Below are 21,604 nucleotides of genomic sequence, written 5' to 3' on the forward strand. Positions count from 1 at the left end.
TGTAGGACACCCAGCTGGTGTTGAGAGAGTTGGGGAACTGCTTAGGGTGGGGGGAGGGGACCATATACTTGGTGTTGAGCCCTGCGAGTACAGACAGAAACACAGCTGGCTTTTACAGTCACTAGTTTTTTTTTTTCCTGCCTCAGCTTTCCTTTTCCCATAATGACATTTCCAACCATGAGTAGATTAGGCCATTTAAATCTACAGCCACTCCAAGAAAAAATGTGAAAGTGGATCTCCGATCATTGGGAAGATTCCTCAACTCACCAGAAAACAAGGTGAGATAATTTAGCCACTCCTCTTGAATGGAGGAAAAAAACAAAATGAAATGGATTCCAGAGTGGGGCTGACCAACGATATTTTATGATGACGAAAGTGTTCTCTATCTGCCTTGTTCAATAGGGCAGCACTTGAAATGTGGCTAGTACAACTGAGGAAATGAATTTTAAATTAAATTTAATTTAGATTTAAGTTTAAGTGGCCACATGTGGCTAATGGCTGCTCTCTTGGACAGCCCAGGTCTAGAGACATGAGAAAGCTCAGGACAAAGTCTGGTTAATGTTCCATTGGGCTAGAAACCAACTTGCGCCTAAGGCTTCTGGCAGTTGAGGTCACAAGGGGGGCTGTAAGTGTTTCTAATCTAGAAATAGAGAACTCTACATTGTGGGATCGCTCTATGTAAAGAAGAATCTAAATATTAAGCTGATCTGGACCTACCTATCACTCAGCTTTCTGAGTTTATTCCTAAAAGTCCCTTTATACACATATGCCACAAATTATTTACTACCTGGAACTCTGGTCCGAACAGAAGCAACAAGTTCTTGGACAATTTCATCATTGCTCTTTCCCTCTTCACCAGAAGATGACCTTGGCTGAACCTCAAGTATGGTATTGATTAAAGTGTTGGTCTCTTTGTACTGGAATGGCAAGAAGAGACAGAACAGTAAAGACCCAAGCCCTCAAAAAATAATTTTGCAGCACACATAGTTTATTATAGAAATAATGGCAGCTGCCCCAAACTGGGAATTTGTTTATCTTGAAGATAGAGTTTGTAAAAATGTGCTCATTGGAAATGCGTAATATTTAGTTCCCAGTGTTATGGTTAAACATTTTTGGCTGAACAACAATAGTACTGAACTGTATACTTAAAAATGGTTAAAGTGATCAATTTCATGTTATATGTTTTATCACAGTAAAAAATTGTTAAGCAAGTTTTAGCTAATCATTTAAAAGGCAGTTATGAAAGTGAGGAAGAAATAATGAGAATTCAGTTTTGGAACATATTTTTATTTACATAACATTTTTTCTCAATTAGAAGAGTACTATGGCTTTATGATTGAGAATATAGAAAACAGAAAAAAGTATAAAAGTTATTCATAATCTTGCTTTTCAGAGACATTTATAACTTTAGTTTACCTCCCTCACCCATGGACATTATCTGTATGTATGTGCATATAGTTTAAAAAATTGAGTCCGTAAATGTATGTAGTATTCATTCTTTTTCAATTTCATGAACATTTCCTCATTACATTGAAAAATCTTCACGAGTCCAACTTTAAGTGACTGTATGGTAGCTGGTGGAATGAAGGCACTGTAATTAATATAGTTGTTTACTTTCGGGGCATTTCTAGCTTTTAGATTTTTTTAGAACTCTCTGAATAGAATGTCCGTATATGAGTTTATCCACTTATCACTTAAATTCTTCAAATTTTATACTACCAAAGGAATATTTTGTAAATGTGTATTACTACATTGATTTCTAACAACACTGTATCAATTTACACTCCCAACAACAGTGTATCAGAGGACCTGTTTTCTGTGCCTTTGTAAGAATTGATATCATTGCTTAAGAAAATCTTTTGCAAATTAATGGGTAAAAAAAGTTTTTCATTGATTTGTACTTCTTTGAGGATTAGTAGAGTTAAACATTTAAAAAATATGTTCATTGGTTACTTGTATTATGTCTTTATAAAGTATGTATATATTTTATACATTCTTGCTTTTTAGTGTTTATTATTATTGATTTATAAAGCTAAGTCCATAATAAAGATAATTAACTTTTTTCTAAATTCTTTTTCATGTGGTTATATACATATAAAATTTGCTGTCTTAACCATTTTTAAGTGTATGGTCCAGCAGTATTAAATGCATTAATAATGTCACTACCATCCATTCCCATAACTCTTTTCAACTTGGAAAACTGAAACCTTGTACCTGTTCAACCATAACTTCTCATTTCCATCTCTCTCCAGGACCTGGCAACCACCATTCTCTTTTCTGTCTCCAGGATTTTGTCTACTCTAAATACCTCAAAAAAGGTGTAATTACATAGTATTTTTCTTTGTGTGACTGGCTTATTTTGCTTAGTATCATGTCCTTGAGGCTCATCTATGTTGTAGTAAGTTGCAGAATTTCACTCCTTTTCATGGCTGCATAATATTCTATTGTATATATACACCATTTTTTCTTATCCATTCATCCACTGATGGACACTTGGACACTTCTTTGTTTTGGTATTGTGAATAATGCTGCTATGAACATGGATGCACAAACATCTGTTTTTGTCCCTGATTTCAGTTCTTTTGGGTATATGTCCATAAATGGAATTGCTGGATTGTATGGTAATTCTATTTTTTTTTTTGTCTTTTTTTTTAGGGCTGCACCTGCGGCATATATAAGTTCCCAGGCTAGGGATAGAATTGGAGCTGTAGCTGCCAGCCTGCGCCACAGCTCATGGCAATGCCCAATTCTTAACCCACTGAACAAGGCCAGGGCTACAACTCACATCCTCATGGATACTTGTCAGAGTCGTTTCCGCTGCACCACAACTGGAACTCCAGTAATTCTATTTTTAATATTTTAAAGGAATTGCCATACTGTTTTCTTCAGCAGCTGTACCACTTTACCTTTCTCTTTGGAGGAATGCATGTTCAATTTCTTTACCCATTTTTGAATTCGGTTGTTTGCTTTTTGGTGTTGAGTTTTAGGAGTTCTCTCTGTATTCTGGATATATATCTCTTATCAGGTATATGATCTGCAAATATTTTCTCCCATTCTATGGGTTGTCTTTTTCTCTGTTGCCTTAAAATTTAAAAATTAAAATTAAAAAACTTTCATGATGTCTACTGTTTTGTCTTTTGTTATTTCTGTCTTTGATGTCATCTCCAAGAAATCATTGCCAAATCCACTGTCATGAAGATTTTGTCCTTTGTTTTCTTCTAAGAGTTTTATATTTGTGGTTCTTACATTAAGGTCTTTGATCCAATTTAATTTTTGTAAATGGTGTTAGGTAAGGGTCCAACTTCATTTTTTTGGCATGTGGCTACTCAGTTTTCTAAGCAATGTTTGTGGAAAAGACTGTCTTTTCCCCATTGAATGGTCTTGGCACCCTTGTCAAAAATCATTTGACCACAGGTGAGGGTTTATTTCTGGACTCTTTATTCTACTTCTTGGTTTATATGTTTGTCTCTGTAGTATCAACACTGTTTTGATTACTATAGTTTTATTGATTTCTAATTTTATCCTGTGTTACTTGGAGAAGATAATGTGTGTGATATTTATCTTTTTAAATCTATTGATACTTAATTTGTGATCTAACATATGGTCTCTTTTGGAAAGTGTCCCATGTGTGGACAGTTAACTTCTGTTTTTGTTGTTGTTGCTTGTTTCAAAGATGTTTTACTTTATTATTTGTCTTTTAATTTTCTTATGACTTTTTTTATGTACTCACATTCACTGGCTTTTTCTAATGGGTTTTTAAAATTGCTTTTTATGCTTAGAAATTCTTATTCCAAGGTAAGTTAAATATTTTCAGTTTTTACAGATTTTTCTTTTATTCAGAAACATGGTCATCTTCTCATGCATAATTGTTGGGCCCTCTTAGAGTTTTTGTTTGTTTGTTTGTTTTTAAATGGGGCACAATATTCATCATTCACTTACCTGAGAAAAGAATTTAGAACCTGGGATTTTAGCTCCTGATTGTAAAAACTGTATTTTACCCAACAGATGTCCTTTTAAACATTATTTTTGACATATTCATTAGGTCCTAAACACATGTGTGAAGTTATTACTTAAGGCTCTAGTGAAATAGTTTGGTTTCGTACTCAGTGCCTGTCATTTATTATTATGACTTTTCTGTTTCAGCTCTTCACTTCTTGGATGAAAGTCTTAAACATTTAGCGCAGCCAGCCTGGTAGATGTTTAAGACTTTGATCTATGACAGTGGCTGAGATAGAGACTTCTAGAGAGCACCAATTTCCAGTTCTCTCCTTTAGGGCATAGCAAAGTTATGCTTTCTCGCACCTGAGATAGGCGGGCCATGTGACTATTCTGGTCAATGAAATGTGAACTGAATGTGGACTGTGTAGGCTGAAGCAATAAAAAGCCTATGCATACTCTAGTCTCTTTCCATCCTGCAGTGAATGAAGGTGTTATTTGTTCTGGTAAATGCAGCTATGATATCATGGTGCCTCTGCCAATCTGGGTCCTTGGGTGACTACATGGAGCAGAGCCACTCTGACAACCGGCTACGTCTTCTATCCTATCCCAGAAGCCAAAAAATATTATTTGTTTCCTGATTTCTGTGGTAGATGATTTGAAGGGAGTGAGTCTACATCTTCTGGATAGTGTTTTCTATCCCATAGCCTTCAGTATGTTTTTTCCCCTATTTACTCAGCCTCTGTTGTTTTTTTTTCTTATTTATTCAGCCTCTAATGAGAAAAGAATAGATTTCTGTTTTCTCTTAGTCAGGCTAGGCAGATGGCCTTTGACTCCTGCTGATTATTCTCTTGGGAGGCAAACTCCTTCCATGTGTCTTCAACTGATGTACATACATCAAGGCCCACTTTCTTTACTAGCTTCTAGTATGCATCTTTGTAAATATAATGTGCTGGATTGAGGAAGGAATCAGTTCTATCTTTTGTGTTAAGACGTTATTGATGGCCAGAGGTAGAATTATCTAACCTAAACCAGCTAAAGCAAAGAGAAGGGATCTGCTGGCTCACACTGCTGGGAAGAAGAGAACACAGTCGTTTGGGTTACAGGCATGGATGGATCTAGCACTCTCTCTCCTGTGCATGCTTAGTTGTTTCCCTCATCCAATGGCAAATGACCTTCTTCCATGTGGTAGGGGAAAGTGAGAGGGGGTCAGGGATAAAGCCACAGAATGCTGCAGATACATAGGATCCTAGCCAGTGATTCTAGAGGAAAGAGCCCCCACCCCGCCCCCCGCCTGTCCTGGCACCTATCTTTCCTATCTCAGGAAAGGAGTCTCAGGCAGCTTGCATGGGCCACGGGCTGCCCATGAACCAATCTCAGTGGCTGGGTGATGCTGTGCTGCCTTTGGCCAGGCCTGGGTCACATGCCTACCTCTGTGAAGATAAGCATGGTTGGAAGTTTTACCAGGATTTAATGGAATGAGGAAGGGGAAACTGTCCCAGAGGAAAGAGGTGGGAGGAGGGCATGTACTGTACCAGAAAAATGAAGGAAGGGAGGCTGGGCAGAAAAACATACCTGGGGGCTCACTACCTGCTTACTGTCTCATTCTTAGTCATTCTGAACCAATGGAAAGTACAAAGAAACTACATTCCCAGGTATACACTGCCAAGAGTGTTACCTTCCCCAAAGTCAGGTATTTCTCCTGGGATGTAGTGAGACTTTCACTTCCACTCCCCCCTCCCTGTCTCTCCCCTCCAAACTCTACCCCCTCCAGAGCAAAGGGTCAGATGACTGAATATTAACTCTGGGTTTGGACACCTCTTTTTCCTCCTGGAAGTAAAATCAGGAAAAACAAGGTATTCTGACTCCTCGCTGAATAGCAAAGCAATTGTAATGGTAGAGAACATGACATAAGGTCTTAGAGCATCGAGAAGTTCCACTAATGTTTTGCATGGATTCCTCGATATCCAGCTGTCCTTATCCTCTCATTTGACTCTAACTTGTAGGAGCACAATTCAAGTTGAAAAGAAAAGTGATTCCCTTTAGCCTCACCAGGCCAACCTAGTCTCCCACCTGTAGGGTACTCCAGGGCCCCAAGGACAGGCCTCTTTTATGGTTTGGGTTCACCCACCGATACCAGACCAGGACAGATAAGGAACCTGGAAGGGGATGTAGCAGCCTGATGATGGGGGAACCCTGAGTGCCGTGCTGAGGAGCTTGGACGACCCTTAGGTAATCATGTGGCATCAGATGATCTGGGAGGAGTAAAATTACCCAGTTTGCTCTCTGGACCTACTGTTATGGTCTTGATGAATCGAGCTTTTCTTTAAGTTCACATGTGCAGTATATGGAAGTCGAATTCGGCTAGGGGTGGAATCAGAGCTGCAACTGGGATCTGAGCAGTGCCCTCAGCCTACACCGTAGCTCACGGCAATGCCAGATCCTTAATCCACTAAGCGAGGCCAGGGATCAAACCCACATCCTCATGGATACTAGTTGGGTTCATTACCACTGAGCCACAATGGAAACTTCTGTGAGTCTGCTTTCTTTTTGTCATATTTACCAGTCTGTTGTTTTTTAGATTCTACATGTAAGTGATATCATACAGTATTTGTCTTTCTCTGCCTACTTAGCATAATGCCCTCTAAAACCTCCATGCTGTTGCAGATGGCAAAACTGATGATTTTTAAAGTAACAGTGTTTTAAGTTCTCTGCCTTGGATATTTCTTAGTGTACTTTTTTTCAATTTTATTTTTTAAATGGCTCACCTGCAGCATATGGAAGTTTCCAAGTCAGGGATTAATCTGAGCTGTAGCTGCAACCTATGCTGGATCCTTTAACCAACTGCACAAGGCTGGGGATCAAACCTGTGCTTCTGCAGTGACCTGAGCCATTGCAGTTGTATTCCTAACGCACTGCACCATAGCGGGAACTCCACCGTTACTGTATTTTTATAATGTGATCATCTGTGGATCCATAAATCTTTGTGTAATATGATCCAAATATGCCCAGCATGGAGGGAGAAGGGCAAAAGAGAAAGGACTGTCTGGATTATCGTGCAAATCCCTATGTTATGGTAGATGAGCAGGTAGATTATGGATGAGGCAGAGGGCTGGAGGGAGGGGGGTGGCCAAAGACAAGAAGAATGCATGAAGATCTGTGGATTCTATGAAGGATCCAGAGGGAATAGGCTAAATTGGAACCAAGTGCTGAGACTGAGGTGAAATGTTTGTTTATAATTGACAGAGCTAGCAAGGTGATTATTGATGTTTCAGGTGTATACGCACAATATGAATATGTATTTTAAGTTGAAAGGTCACCTACCTGGAAAACTAGGTTGGCATTCTCATGCATTCCAAATATTTCTGGGTCGTCGATTAAAGGCAGGTTTTCAATGTAGTCTTTAAACTCTTGCAGGCTGTCACTCAAGGGTGCAAAATAGATGCCTGTTATTGAAAACACAGAAGGCAAACCTGTCTTAGTTTTGAGTACTGCCCAGTTTAATCCCTCTCTGCCTGGTTCACGTGGTTGCTATAATCCGCTGCCGGACACAGAAATGGAGATTGTTTTTCCCAAGATCCCTTGCTTTCATTGCTGTATCTAGTTTTTGTTTGTTTTTTATTTTTTTCTTTTCTTAATGCCCCCCTTTTTGAGGTCTTTAGTGTCTGATTAGTGTCTTAACCTTTCAGAGTGTTACCTGCAGAACATTTCAATTCTGAGAATCCATGGATGTGTTGTTGAAAGGTGTGCTTTGAATTTACAGAACTTTGAAAAGAGAGAATACAACCCACTTTCCATCAGAAGTTATTCAAAATAGGTTATTGCACAATATTGTACTCTTACAACCAAAGCAGTTTATTTATTAGTTTTTGGTCGTGTCTTTGGCATGCGTAAGGTCCTGGGCCAGGGATCGAATCCAAGGCACAGCAGAGACAATGCCAGATCCTTAACTGCTAGACCACCAGGGAACTCCCCCAAAGCAGTTCCGAAGGTGGTCAAGCATGGGGATGGGTGGGCATGGGGACTGGGTTGTGAGGGCTGGACACAGAGAGCTCCAGGGTGGAAAACTCAGAGATCCTGTCAGTGACTTCTTGGAGAAAGTCTTTTTCACAATACTGGAAAAAAATAATTTACCTGATTCAGAATATTTATAATCCTCTTGTAATGTTTCAGGAGAAAAAAATCTTTTCAAGACAGTACGAAGGCATCTTTGATCCCAGGTGTCTGTAACTCTACCGCCATATGTAATTTCACCTGAAAAGGAGTTTGCATTGTAAAATTATTATTGTTTGTTTTTAACTGATATGCATATCCACATCCTAATGGGTATATTTATACATAGATATATTTGGTACTGAAAGCAGAAATAGCACAATGAGTTTCCTTCCACCAATGCGTCCCAAAAGTCAATGTTTAAAAACTCAAAAAAGTCTAGTATATGTATTCTCCCCTAATTATTTTGCTTTTTCCAAACAACTGAAACTAAAGCCACTAAGCTCTACTTACGTAATTCTTCCCTCTTTCTCTCTCTTTTTTTTTTTTTTTTTTTGCTTCAAAAATATTGATTTGGGGTCTTATCCCATCATTGACTGTAGTAGTCTAAAACACATACTTTCCATGAAACCCTGTTTGTTTTGGGGGTAAATGAGCTAAATGGAACCAAAACATTTCCAACAAGGCATTCATACTCTACACATACCTTATAAATTATTGATATTAAGCTCAGGAGGGAGGGTAGATTCAAGGTGAAGGACAACTTGCCTCACAAAAGTTATGTTCTGGGGAATCAGATTTCCCAGCATCTCATCCCTCTTTCCACAGAGAAGCTATGTTCTACTGTCATCTCCAAATTACAGATAGGAAAGATCTCTGTTCTGCATTGGGATGATTGCATTGTTGATATAATTCCTTGGAAAAATTCCAGACCCATTGCTTTAATTAATTATTCACCTCTGTAGTGTTCCAGGAAGGTTTGACCTATGGTATGGATGATGTCAACTTCTGAATCCTTCAAATGTTCATCCATTCTCATCTCTAACTCTTTCATTATGACAAGAATATATATATATATATATATTTTTTTTTTTTTTTTTTTTTTTAAATTCTCTTTCAAGCTGAGATGGTTGGCTGAAAGTTATTGTGTTTGGAATTTCACAAATTTTATTTCTTCCAAGAGAGCAATGTCCTGGTTTGGTAACTGTCATTCCATATTATAATTTATTTATTATCTCCACCCATGAGCTTTTGGTAGGCCGGGACTACCAAAATATCATCACTGAATTTCCAGCATCTACCATAGTAGTACTAATCAGTGTTTTCTGGGTTAATCCACAAATGACTGCCTAAAATTTCACCATTAGCAAATATTGCCTGGATAAAGCACTGCCTTTTTTTCTCTGATTTTTTAAAAACATTTTTAATGAGCTACAACTTAAAAATCACACAGGTCACTTACAATTTACGTGTATAATTCAATAGTTTTTAGTAAATTTACAAAGTCATGTAACCATCACTATGGTCTAATTTTAGAACATTTCTGTCGTCCCCCTCAAATCTTACGCCTATTTGCAGCCACTGCCCATTTCTACCCCCTGCCCCATGCCATCGCTATTCTATTTTCTGTCTGTACATTTGGTTTTTCTGGAAATTTCTTATCAATGAAATTATACAACATGCCGTCTTTTACTTAGCATAAAGCTTTTGAAGTTTATCCACATTGTAGCATATATCAGTACTTTTTTTATGGTGGAATAATTTTACATTGTATGTATATGCCTCATTTTATTTATTCATTCATCAGGTGATAGACATTCAGGTTGTTTCTACCTTTTGGTTGTCATGAATAATGCTGTTATGAACATTTACGTTACAAGTTTTGGTGTGGGCATGTGTTTTCATTTTCCCTGGTATATTCCTAGGAGTGGAACGAAATTTCTAGGTCATAGGGTCATAGGGTAAGCCTATTAAAATACTTTCTAAAGCAGTGGTACCGTATTACAATGGCACCAGCAGGGTATGAGGGTTCCAGTTTCTTCATATCCTTGTTAACACTGTTTCTGCCTTTGTTATTTCAGCCATCCTAATGGGTATGAAATGGCATCTCAAGGCTTTCATTTTCATTTCCCTGTGTATCTTTGCATGCGTTTATTAGGCATTTGCATGTCTTCTTGTGAAATGTATATTCAAATCTATTGTTCATTTAAAAACTAGATTATTTTTCTTCTGTCGTGGAGTTCTTTACATCCTGCGTGTACAGGTATCTTAGATGATTTGCAAATATTTCCTCTCAGTCTGTGGCTTGCTTTTTCAGCTACTTAATGGTGTTTGCTGAAGTGCAAAAGTTTTATATGTTGAAGAAATTGGATTTATTATGTTTCTTTTATTGCTTGTGCCTTTTGCATCATACCTAAGAAGTCATTCTCTAACCAAAAGTCATGAAGATTTACTTATGTTTTCTTCTAAGAGTTTTATAGTTTTAGCTCTTACATTTAGATATATCACTCATTTTGAATTAATTTTTTGTAAGTGTGAGTTAAGGATCCACATTCATTCTTCAGCAGATGGATGGCTAACTGTTCTAGCATCATTTGTTGCAAAGACTCTCCTTCCCCCGTTGAATTGTCCTGGCACTTTTGTTCAAAATAAACTGACCACTGGAGTTGCCATTGTGGCTCAGTGAGTTAAGGACCTGATTTTGTCTCTGAGGATGCAGGTTTGATCCCTGACCTTGCTCAGTGGGTTAAGGATCCAGCGTTGCCGCAAGCTGCGGTATAGGTCACAGATGTGGCTCAGATCTGGTGTTGCTGTGGCTGTGGTGTAGGCCTGCAGCTGCAGCTCTGATTTGATCCCTGGCTGGGGAGCTTCCATATGCCACAGGTGTGGCTGTAAAAAACAAAAAAAAAGTTGACCAGAAGAATAAAGGTTTATTTCTGGATTCTCAATTCTATTCCACTGATTATATGTCTACTCTTAGGCCAGTATCAAACTGTCTTTTTTAAAAACTGCATTTAGTTGATTTACAATATTATGTTAGTTTCAGGTGTACAGCAAAGTGATTTGGTTATTATACATATATATGTGTATATCTATATTATTTTTTCAATTCTTTTCCTTTATAGTTTAAGATATTGAATTGTCCCCTGTGCTATACTATAAATCTTTGTTGTTTCACATTGTCTTGATTGCTACAGCTTTGCATAACTTTTCAAATTGGGTAATGTAAATCTTCTGATTTTAATTTTTCCCCCAAGATTGTTTTTGTTTTGCCTTTGCGTTTCCATCTGAATTGTATGATCATCTTGCCAATTTCAGCAACAGCGTCAGCTGAGATTTTGAAAGGGGTTGTGTTAAATCTATAGATGAGTCCAGGGAACTAGTACCATTTTAACAATGTGTCTCTCAATCCTTGAGCATATCATGTCTCTTCATTTAATTTGATTAATTTTGTTTTGGCGATGCTTTGCAGTTTTCAGGGCACAAATCTGCACTTCTTTTGTTACATTTATTCTTTTTTTTTTCCTATAATTAAAACGGTTTATTGGTTAAAGAAATGCAGAATTACTTAAATATGGAAGCTGTTAAGGTGAAAAAAAAAAGCATAGTTGGTTGTAACTAATTCAAGGCATAGCTATTCTATGAATATTTCTTTTTTTTTCTATAATTAAAACGGTTTATTGGTTAAAGAAATGCAGAATTACTTAAATATGGAAGCTATTAAGGTGAAAATAAAAGCATAGTCGGTTGTAACTAATTCAAGGCATAGCTATTCTATGAATATTTCTTTTTTTTCCATTTTTTTATTATTATTATTATTTTTTTATTTTCCCACTGTACAGCAAGGGGATCAAGTTATCCTTACATGTATACATTACAATTACATTTTTTTCCCCACCCTTTCTTCTGTTGCAACATGAGTATCTAGACAGAGTTCTCAATGCTACTCAGCAAGATCTCCTTGTAAATCTATTCTAAGTTGTATCTGATAAGCCCAAGCTCCAGATCCCTCCCACTCCCTCCCCCTCCCATCAGGTAGCCACAAGTCTCTTCTCCAAGTCCATGATTTTCTTTTCTGAGGAGATGTTCATTTGTGCTGGATATTAGATTCCAGTTATAAGTGATATCATATGGTATTTGTCTTTGTCTTTCTGGCTCATTTCACTCAGTATGAGAGTCTCTAGTTCCATCCAAGTGGCTGCAAATGGCATTATGCCATTCTTTTTTATGGCTGAGTAGTATTCCATTGTGTATATATACCACACCTTCCGAATCCAATCCTCTGTTGATGGACATTTGGGTTGTTTCCATGTCCTGGCTATTGTGAATAGTGCTGCAATGAACATGCGGGTGCACGTGTCTCTTTTAAGTAGAGTTTTGTCCGGATAGATGCCCAAGAGTGGGATTGTGGGGTCATATGGAAGTTCTATGTATAGATTTGTAAGGTATCTCCAAACTGTTCTCCATAGTGGCTGTATGTTACATTTATTCTTAAGTAGTTTATTCTTGATGTTACCATGAATAGAATTAAAATATTTTCTAATTGTTCATTACCAGTGTACAGAAATGTAGTTGATTTTTGTATATTGATTCTGTATTCTAGAACCTTGCTGAAATCATTTGTTACTTCTAAGTGTGTGTGTGTAAGTGAATTCCACAGGATTTTCTGCACACAAAATCTTGCCATCAGCAAATAAAGACTGGTTTACTTCTTCCATTCTATCTGGATGCCTTTTATTTCTTTTCCTTGTCTTATTTCCTCCAGCACAATGTTGAATAGTAGTGGTGAGAGCAGATACATCTTTGTTCTGTTCCTTTCTATCCTTTTCAAAACATAGGTAACTTCCACAGCAGTAGAAACTAAAGCAACCTGAAAAGTCAAAGGTTATAAGAGAAAAGGAAGGGAGAGAAAATCTAGCAAACAGGAAATTCAGGGTACACAGAAGGGACCAGAGAACCACTGTGCCCCCATCACAATAATGTTAAGTACTCCTGGTCCCACTGGTGTGGTGGGGGTGGGAATACAAGGAGCTTCCCAGATTCCACTCCCACCCCTCCTGGTCCACCCAGGGGATGGGTCTTCATTCATGTTCACTGCCTCCACTCAAACACGGTCCACGGTTTCACGAGCCATTCAAGGCTCTAGGTCAGCTGAAACCTCCCTGCTGTTGCCCATTTCCCTTGCTCACCAATGAGAAGCATCCATTTCCATTCTGCCCCCTTTCAGGCTCTCCTTTCCCCACTTCCCAGTGGGAATCTCTTCTTCATTATTTGGGCCTATGTGCTCTAAACTGGATCACATTTTGGCCGTAAGGTCTCAGGTGGCCACAACTCATATTTGCTAAAAATCGTAATTCCTGAAATATTTTCTTTCTTTCTCCACAAGTTTACCTGACTCAGCAGGTCTCTACTAGTCTGTCATGCCCAGATTCTTTTGAATTTAAAAGCACAGACTTTGGAGGCTGGACTTCCTGGGTTTAAACCTTGGCTCCACCCTTGTAAAGTGTGCACTTGCGTGTCTTTATGAGTAGAGTAGGGGTGTAATAGTCTTTACCTTGCAGGGTCATTGTGAGGATTAAATCTGCTAATTCATGGGAAATGTGCTTGGCATGTAGCAAGAGCTACCTAATTTTTTTGCTATTCCAATGTATGGAAAACATCTGCCCCATTTTCAATGTGTAAATATTCTTATGATATTCTTATCATGGTCTTATCTTCTCAAAGGGAACATCGGAAGTCATCACCACCGTCACCAGACCCTTGGGAGGACACCATCTTGGTATAAGCCGGGTGGGTGTAGACCAGTAATTGAGTGGGGGCACAGCTGGACCCCTGGCCGTGTGGGGGTTGGGGTTAGGGTTAGGGTTACTGACCAGTGATGTAAATTAGCGCATCCCAGGGAATCTTTCCTTCTTGACAGTAAAGGTTGAGGTTCAGTAAAGCACATTCCCTGTCACTGTCATTAAATTCATAGCAGATGTTCCAACCAAGAGGACCAAACTTCTTTCTCTCCTGGAGTAGAACATGAAAATGGTCTTAAAATGTGATAAAATTAAGTCTTTCTAAAAATACTGAAAATGAAAAGGTTTCTGTTAAAGTTGGGCATCCCCATTGTGCAAAATCAGTTCAAAATCATGCTGTTCAACTTGAGCTAGGCTTTCAGTTTGGCTTTCACCAAACGGGGCAGGCACCTCTTACTCCAACACTGGTTCCTCTCCAAATTTCCAAAAGAATATTTGACGTTACTGGAAATGTGAAAATGTAATAGACATGTCAAAAGAACATTTGTTCTTAATGGTAAAATAAAATATTTCCCCATCAAATTAGGGGGGGAAATCCCATCTACAGTTTTTTTGAGGGGGCATAAAAATACTTATACTAATCATCCATCTGGTAGAGAAAGCTCCCCTGAAATTCTTCTAAGGAATCTGCCCATCACCCAGGCTTTTCAGTCATGCATGATGTACTGATTACACATTAATTTCTCTATGGTAACCTTTTTAAAAAGTGATAACACAGTCATAATTTTTTTTTTTTTTTTTTTGCTTTTTATGGGTGCATATATGGCATATAGAAGTTCCCAGGCTTGGGGTCGAATCGGAGCTGCAGCTGCTAGCCTACACCACAGCCACAGCAACGCAGGATCTGAGCCACACTTCAAGCTGCACCACAGCTCACAGCAATGCCAGATCCTTAACCCATTGAGCAAGGCCAGGGATTGAACCCATATCCTCATGGATTCTAGCTGGATTCATTATTACCACTGAGCCACACAGGGAAATTCCATAATTCTTGTTTCATGATTTCCCATAGTGAAATCTTTACCTTTCTGTTTTCTTTGTTATCTCTCTATCCCACTTAATTTTTAAATTCTAAACTACTGATTATATCAGAGGATTGGTCCTATGTTTCCTCTTTTTTTTCTTTTGTTTTTAGTTTTTATTTTTATTTTTTGTCTTTTCAGGGCCACACTCGCAGCATATGGAGCTTCCCAGGCTAGAGGTCTAATTGGAGCTGTTGCTGCCGGCCTACACCACAGCCATAGCAATGCCAGATCCAAGCCACGTTTGCAGCCAACACCACAGCTCACGGCAACGCTGGATCCTTAACCCACTGAGTGAGGCCAGGGATCGAACCTGCAACCTTATGGTTCCTAGTCGGATTCGTTTCCACTGTGCCAAGACGGGAACTCCTGAGGAAGCTTTTAAGGGTGGTAAGCCCTCTCCAACAGGAACAGGTGACAGCGAAATCTTCATAAGAAAAATGAGAGTTTGCTGACTGACGTGTAAATAAGGAAGAATAAAAATAATCTTGCAACTTTGATTATAGGTGACTGAGAGAATAGGATCATGATTTCAGGAGTAGAGTCTGGAGGGAAAGCAGATTTGGTGAAGTGAAGCACAGCTGAGAGTTTAATTTCATGCTCTTGAATTTGACCTCCTGCATTCATCCAGGTGATGGTGCTCCATGGGTCAGAGCAGAACTGAGAGGCAAAGCTGTGAAATGCTGAGGCAAGGGGCTTACAGAGATCAGGGACTGGGTTAAAGCAGCTTGGGTTCAGACAGAACAGGACCTTCAGCGTTTCACAGGGCCATTTGTAAGCTTTTATTTAATTCTTACTTTTTTTTTTCCCTTTTTTGGCTACCCCGAGTCATATAGAGTTCCTGGGCCAGGGACCAAATCCAAGCCCTAGTTTCATCCTACACTGTAGTTGCTGCAACATGGGATCCTTTAACCCACTGTGCTGGGATCAAAACTGCATCCTGTTGCTGCAGAGACACCACTAATCCCATTGTGCCACAGCAGGAACTCCTAATTCTTATTTTTTATTGATTTATTTCTAACATAATACACTTCTTGTTTCTATTAAAAAAGAAACTGAGTACCTGAATAATTGCATGGAAGAAACAAATGCCGAATATTATTTGTCTCCATTTTCTTCCCAGTATATTTTCTTCAAAAAATGAAGGTGTCATTTCAGTAAATGCTCGTCTGATGTTTGCACGTAAACCTTTTGGAGGCTCGTTGGTTACCTGGATTTAGGCACACATGGGAAGACGGGGTTGTGTAGATGTGCATTATTCCTGAATAACACATATAGGCTAAGGTCAGTGAGGGGTATAGATAAGGGTTGCATCTGGGACACTCCTGGCCTCTTCTGCCTCCTCTGTATCTTGCTCAGCCTCAGTCTCTGGAGAATAGGGCCTGCGGGGGTCCTTAGACCTACAGTGGGGGGACCACCTCCATAAGAACCTCAGATACTTTGGTGTCCACTTTTCCAAACATGAGCCAGAAAGGATGCTCAGGCCTTCTGTGTTGGATTTTTTTTTTCTTTTTACAAAATTAACAAACTTGATTTAGGAGGCACATAGAAATTTGTCCCCTACAAAGAGAATAGCCATTATTTTCAGATACATTTGAGCGGAAATGAATGGGACAGGATGGGATAGTATAATTTTTTAAATGGTTGAAACCATCAAGGCATATTCTCTGAACTCAAGACAATAAAACTAGAAAACAAAAATAGAGTTCTCTGTAAAATCTGTCTTTTCAAAAAGTTTTAATTGGCTACACCCAAGGTATGCAGAAGTTTCTGGGCCAGGGATTGAACCTGCACCACAGCAGTGACAATGCTGTATCCTTAACCACTAGGTCACCAGGGAACTCCTGTTTTTTTTTTTTTTTTTTTTTTTTAATTTATTTTTTTATTTTTAAACATTTTTTTTTTTAATTTATTTTTTTATTTTTAAACATTTTTTTTTTTTTGCTTTTTTAGAGCTGCAGGTGCGGCACATGGAAATTCTCAGGCTAGGGGTCAAATCAGAACTGTAGCCGCCAGCCTATATACCACAGTCAAGCACCCCAGATCTGAGCCGCATCTGTGATCTACACCACAGCTCATGGCAACACCCTATCCTTAACCACTAAGTGAGGACAGGAATCAAACCCGCATCCTCATGGATACTAGTCGGGTTCATTACCCACCAAGCCACACGGGAACTTCCGAATTCCTGGTTTTTGTTGTTACTGTTGTTGTTTGTTTTTGTTTTGCAGTAGATCTCATGGCCATCTCCACATTCAGCATCACCCCACACTGTGCCTTGATGCTCAGGGCAGACAGGGAAGGGGCATCCTGCTTCCCAGGTGGTCATTCATATGCAGCAGCTTCCACATGTGGAAACTTCCAGCACTGCCATCCAGCAGCCATAGTACTTGTGGGCCTTCCTGTCTCCCAAATGCGGAAATATCCTCTCACCTCTGAGAGGGGTCCTGTTCTCACCCCTCTGCAGTCTGGTAGGGGAAGTGAGGGCAGCCCCAGGGCACACAAGGATGAGCAGTGACCTGGGAAATCATTTCCCTGCTCGCTTTGGGTAAAACGACACGGATTCCCGCCTCCCCACCTTGGCACAGGCCAGGGGTCCCTGGACCCACCCAGTGAACACCCTGAGGCCAATCACATCCCCAAGTTCCAACCCTGTGTGTACGTTACCTTGACAGAATTTTGAAGAACTGTAACAGGGAATGTGTTACTGGGCATGGAGCTTAAAAAAAGTCGAAAGGTGTCCTTGATCACAACGTCTGTTTAAAACAAAGAACAGCCAACCAATGAGGAAAATGCTTAACTCTAGTAACACTTTCCTGCAAGAGATAATTATTATAGGAGAGCAAAAGTATGCTGTAAGTTCAGTTTAAAGACTAGGCTATCTGTTTTAAGGACTTTATGTCATAAATTGCTCTAAAAGGGAGGTGAGGGCAATCTTTATACAAGCTCTTCACTCAGGAGAGTTTGGCAGTCTAGACACTGGCACATTTGAGTAAAGAAATTAGGAGTGTGTTAGTCTTCATACTTGATAGAGAGATGTTAAGGACCTTTCCTTTGCAATGAGGAAAATTTTCAATCAAAAAAAAAAAAAAAAAGACAATTACTTTAGTTGTGCTTACAAAGTTGCTTTTGTTTTTGTTCCCCCCCCACTCACTTTAAGGCAAATTCCATGACAATGGCCAGAAAGCCCTGTGGAGGGGAAAGGAACTTCTCCCTTCTGCAGAGAAGTTGCAAAGGAAACTCAAGAACAGGGCAACAGGACGCGTATAGGGCATGTAACATAATGAAGCTGAATTAACACGCTTTCTTTCTGAGCTGTGGACAGAGAACCTCAGAAAGAACCAGCTCCATTCTAGGTTCAGAAGGCCAAGGCAGAACTGGGAAAATCATTGTTCCCATCCCAGGAAGACACAGGCATCACCCAAGAAGGGCTTTCTGGGTACTGTTCTTTCAGTACCTATGATGCTGTTCCTCCAATACGCTCGGCTTGCTCCCTCCCTCGAGGGGCCCTGGCACTCGCTGCTCCTTCTCCTGCAGTGTTCTTCCGGCAGATGCCCTCTCTTTCTTCAAGTGTTGGTCAAATGCCACCTTTTCAAAGCGGTCTTCCCAAACCATGCCACTTCCAACTGCTCTCCAGCCTTCCTCTTCAGCTGCATTCCATCCTAACCTTTCTGTTCTACTTGCTTTCCTTTTAGTTTTTTCTAAAGCACTTGACCACATTCTGTCCCATCACACACACAAATCACTTATTAGTCATGTGGTTTATTTACTGTCTGTCTCCTCTCACTAGCATGTAAGCTCTGTGACAGCAGATGGCTATGGTTGCTTTGTTCACCAACAGACCCTAAGCATCCAGACCAGTGCATGCTACACAGAAGGTTCTCTAATATTTATTATATTAAATAGATGACTGCAGATTAGAGCTGAATTTATGCTTCTTGGTTTGGTCATCTAAATTCATGAGCTACATTAAACAGACAAAGTTATTTCTAGTACGATTCTAGAGTGACATGAAAGTTGCTTATATGGTAAAAACTATTACTACACATAGAAGTCAAACGTCACCAAAGTCTCAGGGCTAAAGATTTCATTAACTAAAAAACCTACAAGGTTTAGAGAAGCATTTATTAAAAATAACTTTTTTTTTTCTTTATGTAAAGGCATCAAGAATCTTCACTTTCATAAACATCACAGAAGTTTAGAGATGCGATGGACTTAGAAATCACCTTAGTTTGGGACTTTTAGCAATGATGCTATGCAGTCATTTTATGGCTGGGGAAACAGACCCAGAGAAGAGGCCTGAAATGTACAGTCAGGAAGTGGAAGGGACTAAACGCTACTCATGTCTTAGAATTTCAAGTCCAGAGGCTGTTTTACTTCCTTTCTCTCCTTTTTCTTTCATTCACTTTCTCTTTTCAGCTTATTACCTAAACTTTTTCTTTTTTTTTTTTTTTCTGGTTCAAGTTAAACATTAGAACTTAAATGGTTAAGTTAGTAAATAATTGTAACAAGGACCAAAAGAAGATTCTTCTATTCACTTAAGCACTTAAAATCCATCTACACCTTTGCTGGCTTCCATAGCCCATCCAGCCTCCTTGAAGGACTGGCAAACGCTCTTGTCCAGGTCACTATGAAGTTGAATGACTTGTCCACATTCAGAAGGCTCCCATAGTACCACTGCAGCAAACGCTTTTTAGATGGCTGCCCTAGCATCTTTTTCTTAATCATAATCCTCATCATCAGGGACCCACGAACAGTAGAGTGCTAAAGGCTTCTTGTCATTTTTCTTTAATTATTTAAATGGAAAAAGCCAGAGACCCAGCCCATCTGGAAAAGGGCTCTCTCTTATTTGTAGGGCAGAGTGGGAAGAGTGGAGATTCTGAATGGTAGATGCCAGTGACTCTTTATTCCAGATGGAAGCAGCCTGCAGAACACAGGGCAAGGGGAACCAGGAAGTGAGGGGCTTTTAGGTGAAGGCTGCTAAGCCCTGGTTATAGCCTGGTAACCAGTGCTGCTGGGCGTGCTGTAAAGAAGCTGCTCTCCACCAGAGTAAGTAGCAATGAGAAAGTCACTTGCAAGTTTGTGTGCAGAGCTCTCACTTTCCCAGAAAGCCCTCCGTGGTCAGGGCACGAGGGAGGACCTCAGAGAAAGGGCTCTGCATATCCCAGGCTGATGGTTCTCCTCCGTGGCCTCCTGGGACAGCAGAGAAGTGGGGCCCACACAGCTTATTACCAATAACACAGTTCCTAAGGTTTCAGTTATTTCACACTAACATATAAAAGTGAGTAGAGTCTAACTCCCCTTCCCTCCTCTCTGTGGTCTATCACACTTTGCTGAGTGGGAAAGAAGGTGATGCTATAGCTAGTGGTACAACTATAACTCATGCTGGGTACCACCATGGGGTGCGTGTGTGGCTCCTAGGCACCACGTAAGGTTAATTGTCACAAGGGTTACAGAGGATGAAAAGTGGTAAAACACTAAGGGAACGAGTACTAATTTGAACTCTGTTCCTTAATTTCTCTCATTCTGTAGTGAAAGATTTAATTTCCTCTTTTAGGGTCCTAAGTCCATATTCTCTTTCTTTTTATCATGCCTGTATGCAATGTATTTTGAATTCAAATGGCCTCTCATAGAAGGTGACATGAAACAGCAGTGATCCACTGTGTCATACCCTCAGCTCAGAGTCTGAAGGTTTTTATTTGAATCTGGTTTGTGTAACTGAACTTAAACCCCTCTAATCTCACACTTCTCCTTTTTATTATGGGGGAAATAATGCCTACAATCAATAATTATTATAAGGATGGGATTCAAAAGAAAGGCCATATAAAAGGGGGTATTATTAGCTTTCACTGACATGTGGAATCTTAAAAAAGGACAGAATGAACTTCTTTGCAGAACAGATACTGACTCACAGACTTTGAAAAACTTACGGTTTCCAAAGGAGACAGTTTGGGGGGTGGGGGGATGCGCTGGGGGTAGGGGGATGCGCTGGGGGTGTGGGATGGAAATCCTATAAAACTGGATTGTGATGATCGTGGTACAACTATAAATGTAATAAATTCATTGAGTAATAAAAAAAAGGGTATTACTATACAGATGCTATGTGCTCAACATACTTGAATCTGTGAAGGTTTTAATAAGCTCCTCCATTGCCAACATCCAAGAAACAGCAAGGTGGCAGTTTTGCAGAAATACCCAGTTTCCTGTTTTCATTGCATCTTTGATCATTCTTTCAGCAATGGGACCTTGTCCTTGCCCCAGTGAAATTGACTGCACCCTGAATTCAACAACAACAAAATGCTGTTTTACATTGTTTTTAAGCAATACAACTATTAAGAATTGTAAATATGGTAGGCTTTTGCCTAGAATATGCACACATTTCACATCCTCATTCTGATGCACATGTAAATATTTTTTTCTAATTTCCTTGCCTTTAACATTTTTATTGTAATATATATACAGAAAAGTGCAAAAACCAAATAATCAGTTGTGTGAGTTATCAAAAATGAACATCTGTGGTTAAGAAGAGAACACTGCCAATACTCTGGAGATGTCTCTCTGAGCCCCCTTTACTCCAGTTATCTCCCCTTTCTCCCTCCCATTGTCCTGACTTCAACACTTGATAGTGTTTTTTAAAAAAACATTAAAAATTAAAATCTACAAATCTGACGAGGAGCCATGAGATTGCAGGTTCAATCCTGTCCTTGCTCAGTGGGTTAAGGATCTGGTGTTGCTGTGAGCTGTGGTGTAGGTTGCAGACGCGGCTCGGATCTCGCGTTCCCGTGGCTCTGGTGTAGGCCTGCGGCTACAGCTCCGATTAGACCCCTAGCCTGGGAACCTCCATAAGCCGCA

At 39.6% G+C, this 21,604-nt stretch overlaps 1 protein-coding gene and 1 long non-coding RNA gene across 14 annotated transcripts in view; both read right to left on the minus strand.

The window, feature by feature from the left end:
* LOC146404708 (uncharacterized) overlaps window positions 1–21,604 on the minus strand; it is a 618,617-nt gene that overhangs the window by 190,277 nt on the left and 406,736 nt on the right. The window lies entirely within an intron of this gene.
* DNAH6 (dynein axonemal heavy chain 6) overlaps window positions 1–21,604 on the minus strand; it is a 255,439-nt gene that overhangs the window by 17,156 nt on the left and 216,679 nt on the right. For 8 of the 12 annotated variants that reach the window (XR_014841541.1, XM_021087308.2, XM_085018772.1 and 5 more), the window contains 7 exons: window positions 20,869–21,029; window positions 17,420–17,508; window positions 15,816–15,962; window positions 13,803–13,941; window positions 8,071–8,190; window positions 7,261–7,382; window positions 788–917 (listed from right to left, as the gene is read on the minus strand). Coding sequence is in view for 9 of the 12 variants with exons in the window: in XM_021087308.2 (XP_020942967.2) it covers window positions 788–917; window positions 7,261–7,382; window positions 8,071–8,190; window positions 13,803–13,941; window positions 15,816–15,962; window positions 17,420–17,508; window positions 20,869–21,029 (908 nt within the window). In the remaining 3 variants the exon portion in view is untranslated. Of the gene's footprint in view, window positions 1–787; window positions 918–7,260; window positions 7,383–8,070; window positions 8,191–11,701; window positions 12,800–13,802; window positions 13,942–15,815; window positions 15,963–17,419; window positions 17,509–20,868; window positions 21,030–21,604 lie in introns of those variants that run through there. The other 4 variants (XR_014841539.1, XM_085018773.1, XR_014841540.1 and 1 more) reach the window with 3 other exon arrangements.

Source organism: Sus scrofa, chromosome 3 (assembly GCF_054392235.1).
Source record: "Sus scrofa isolate SSC_HxYL_T2T_F1_AM1 chromosome 3, Sscrofa_HxYL_maternal_Yorkshire_Landrace_v2.0, whole genome shotgun sequence".
NCBI classification, from domain to species: Eukaryota; Metazoa; Chordata; class Mammalia; order Artiodactyla; family Suidae; genus Sus; species Sus scrofa.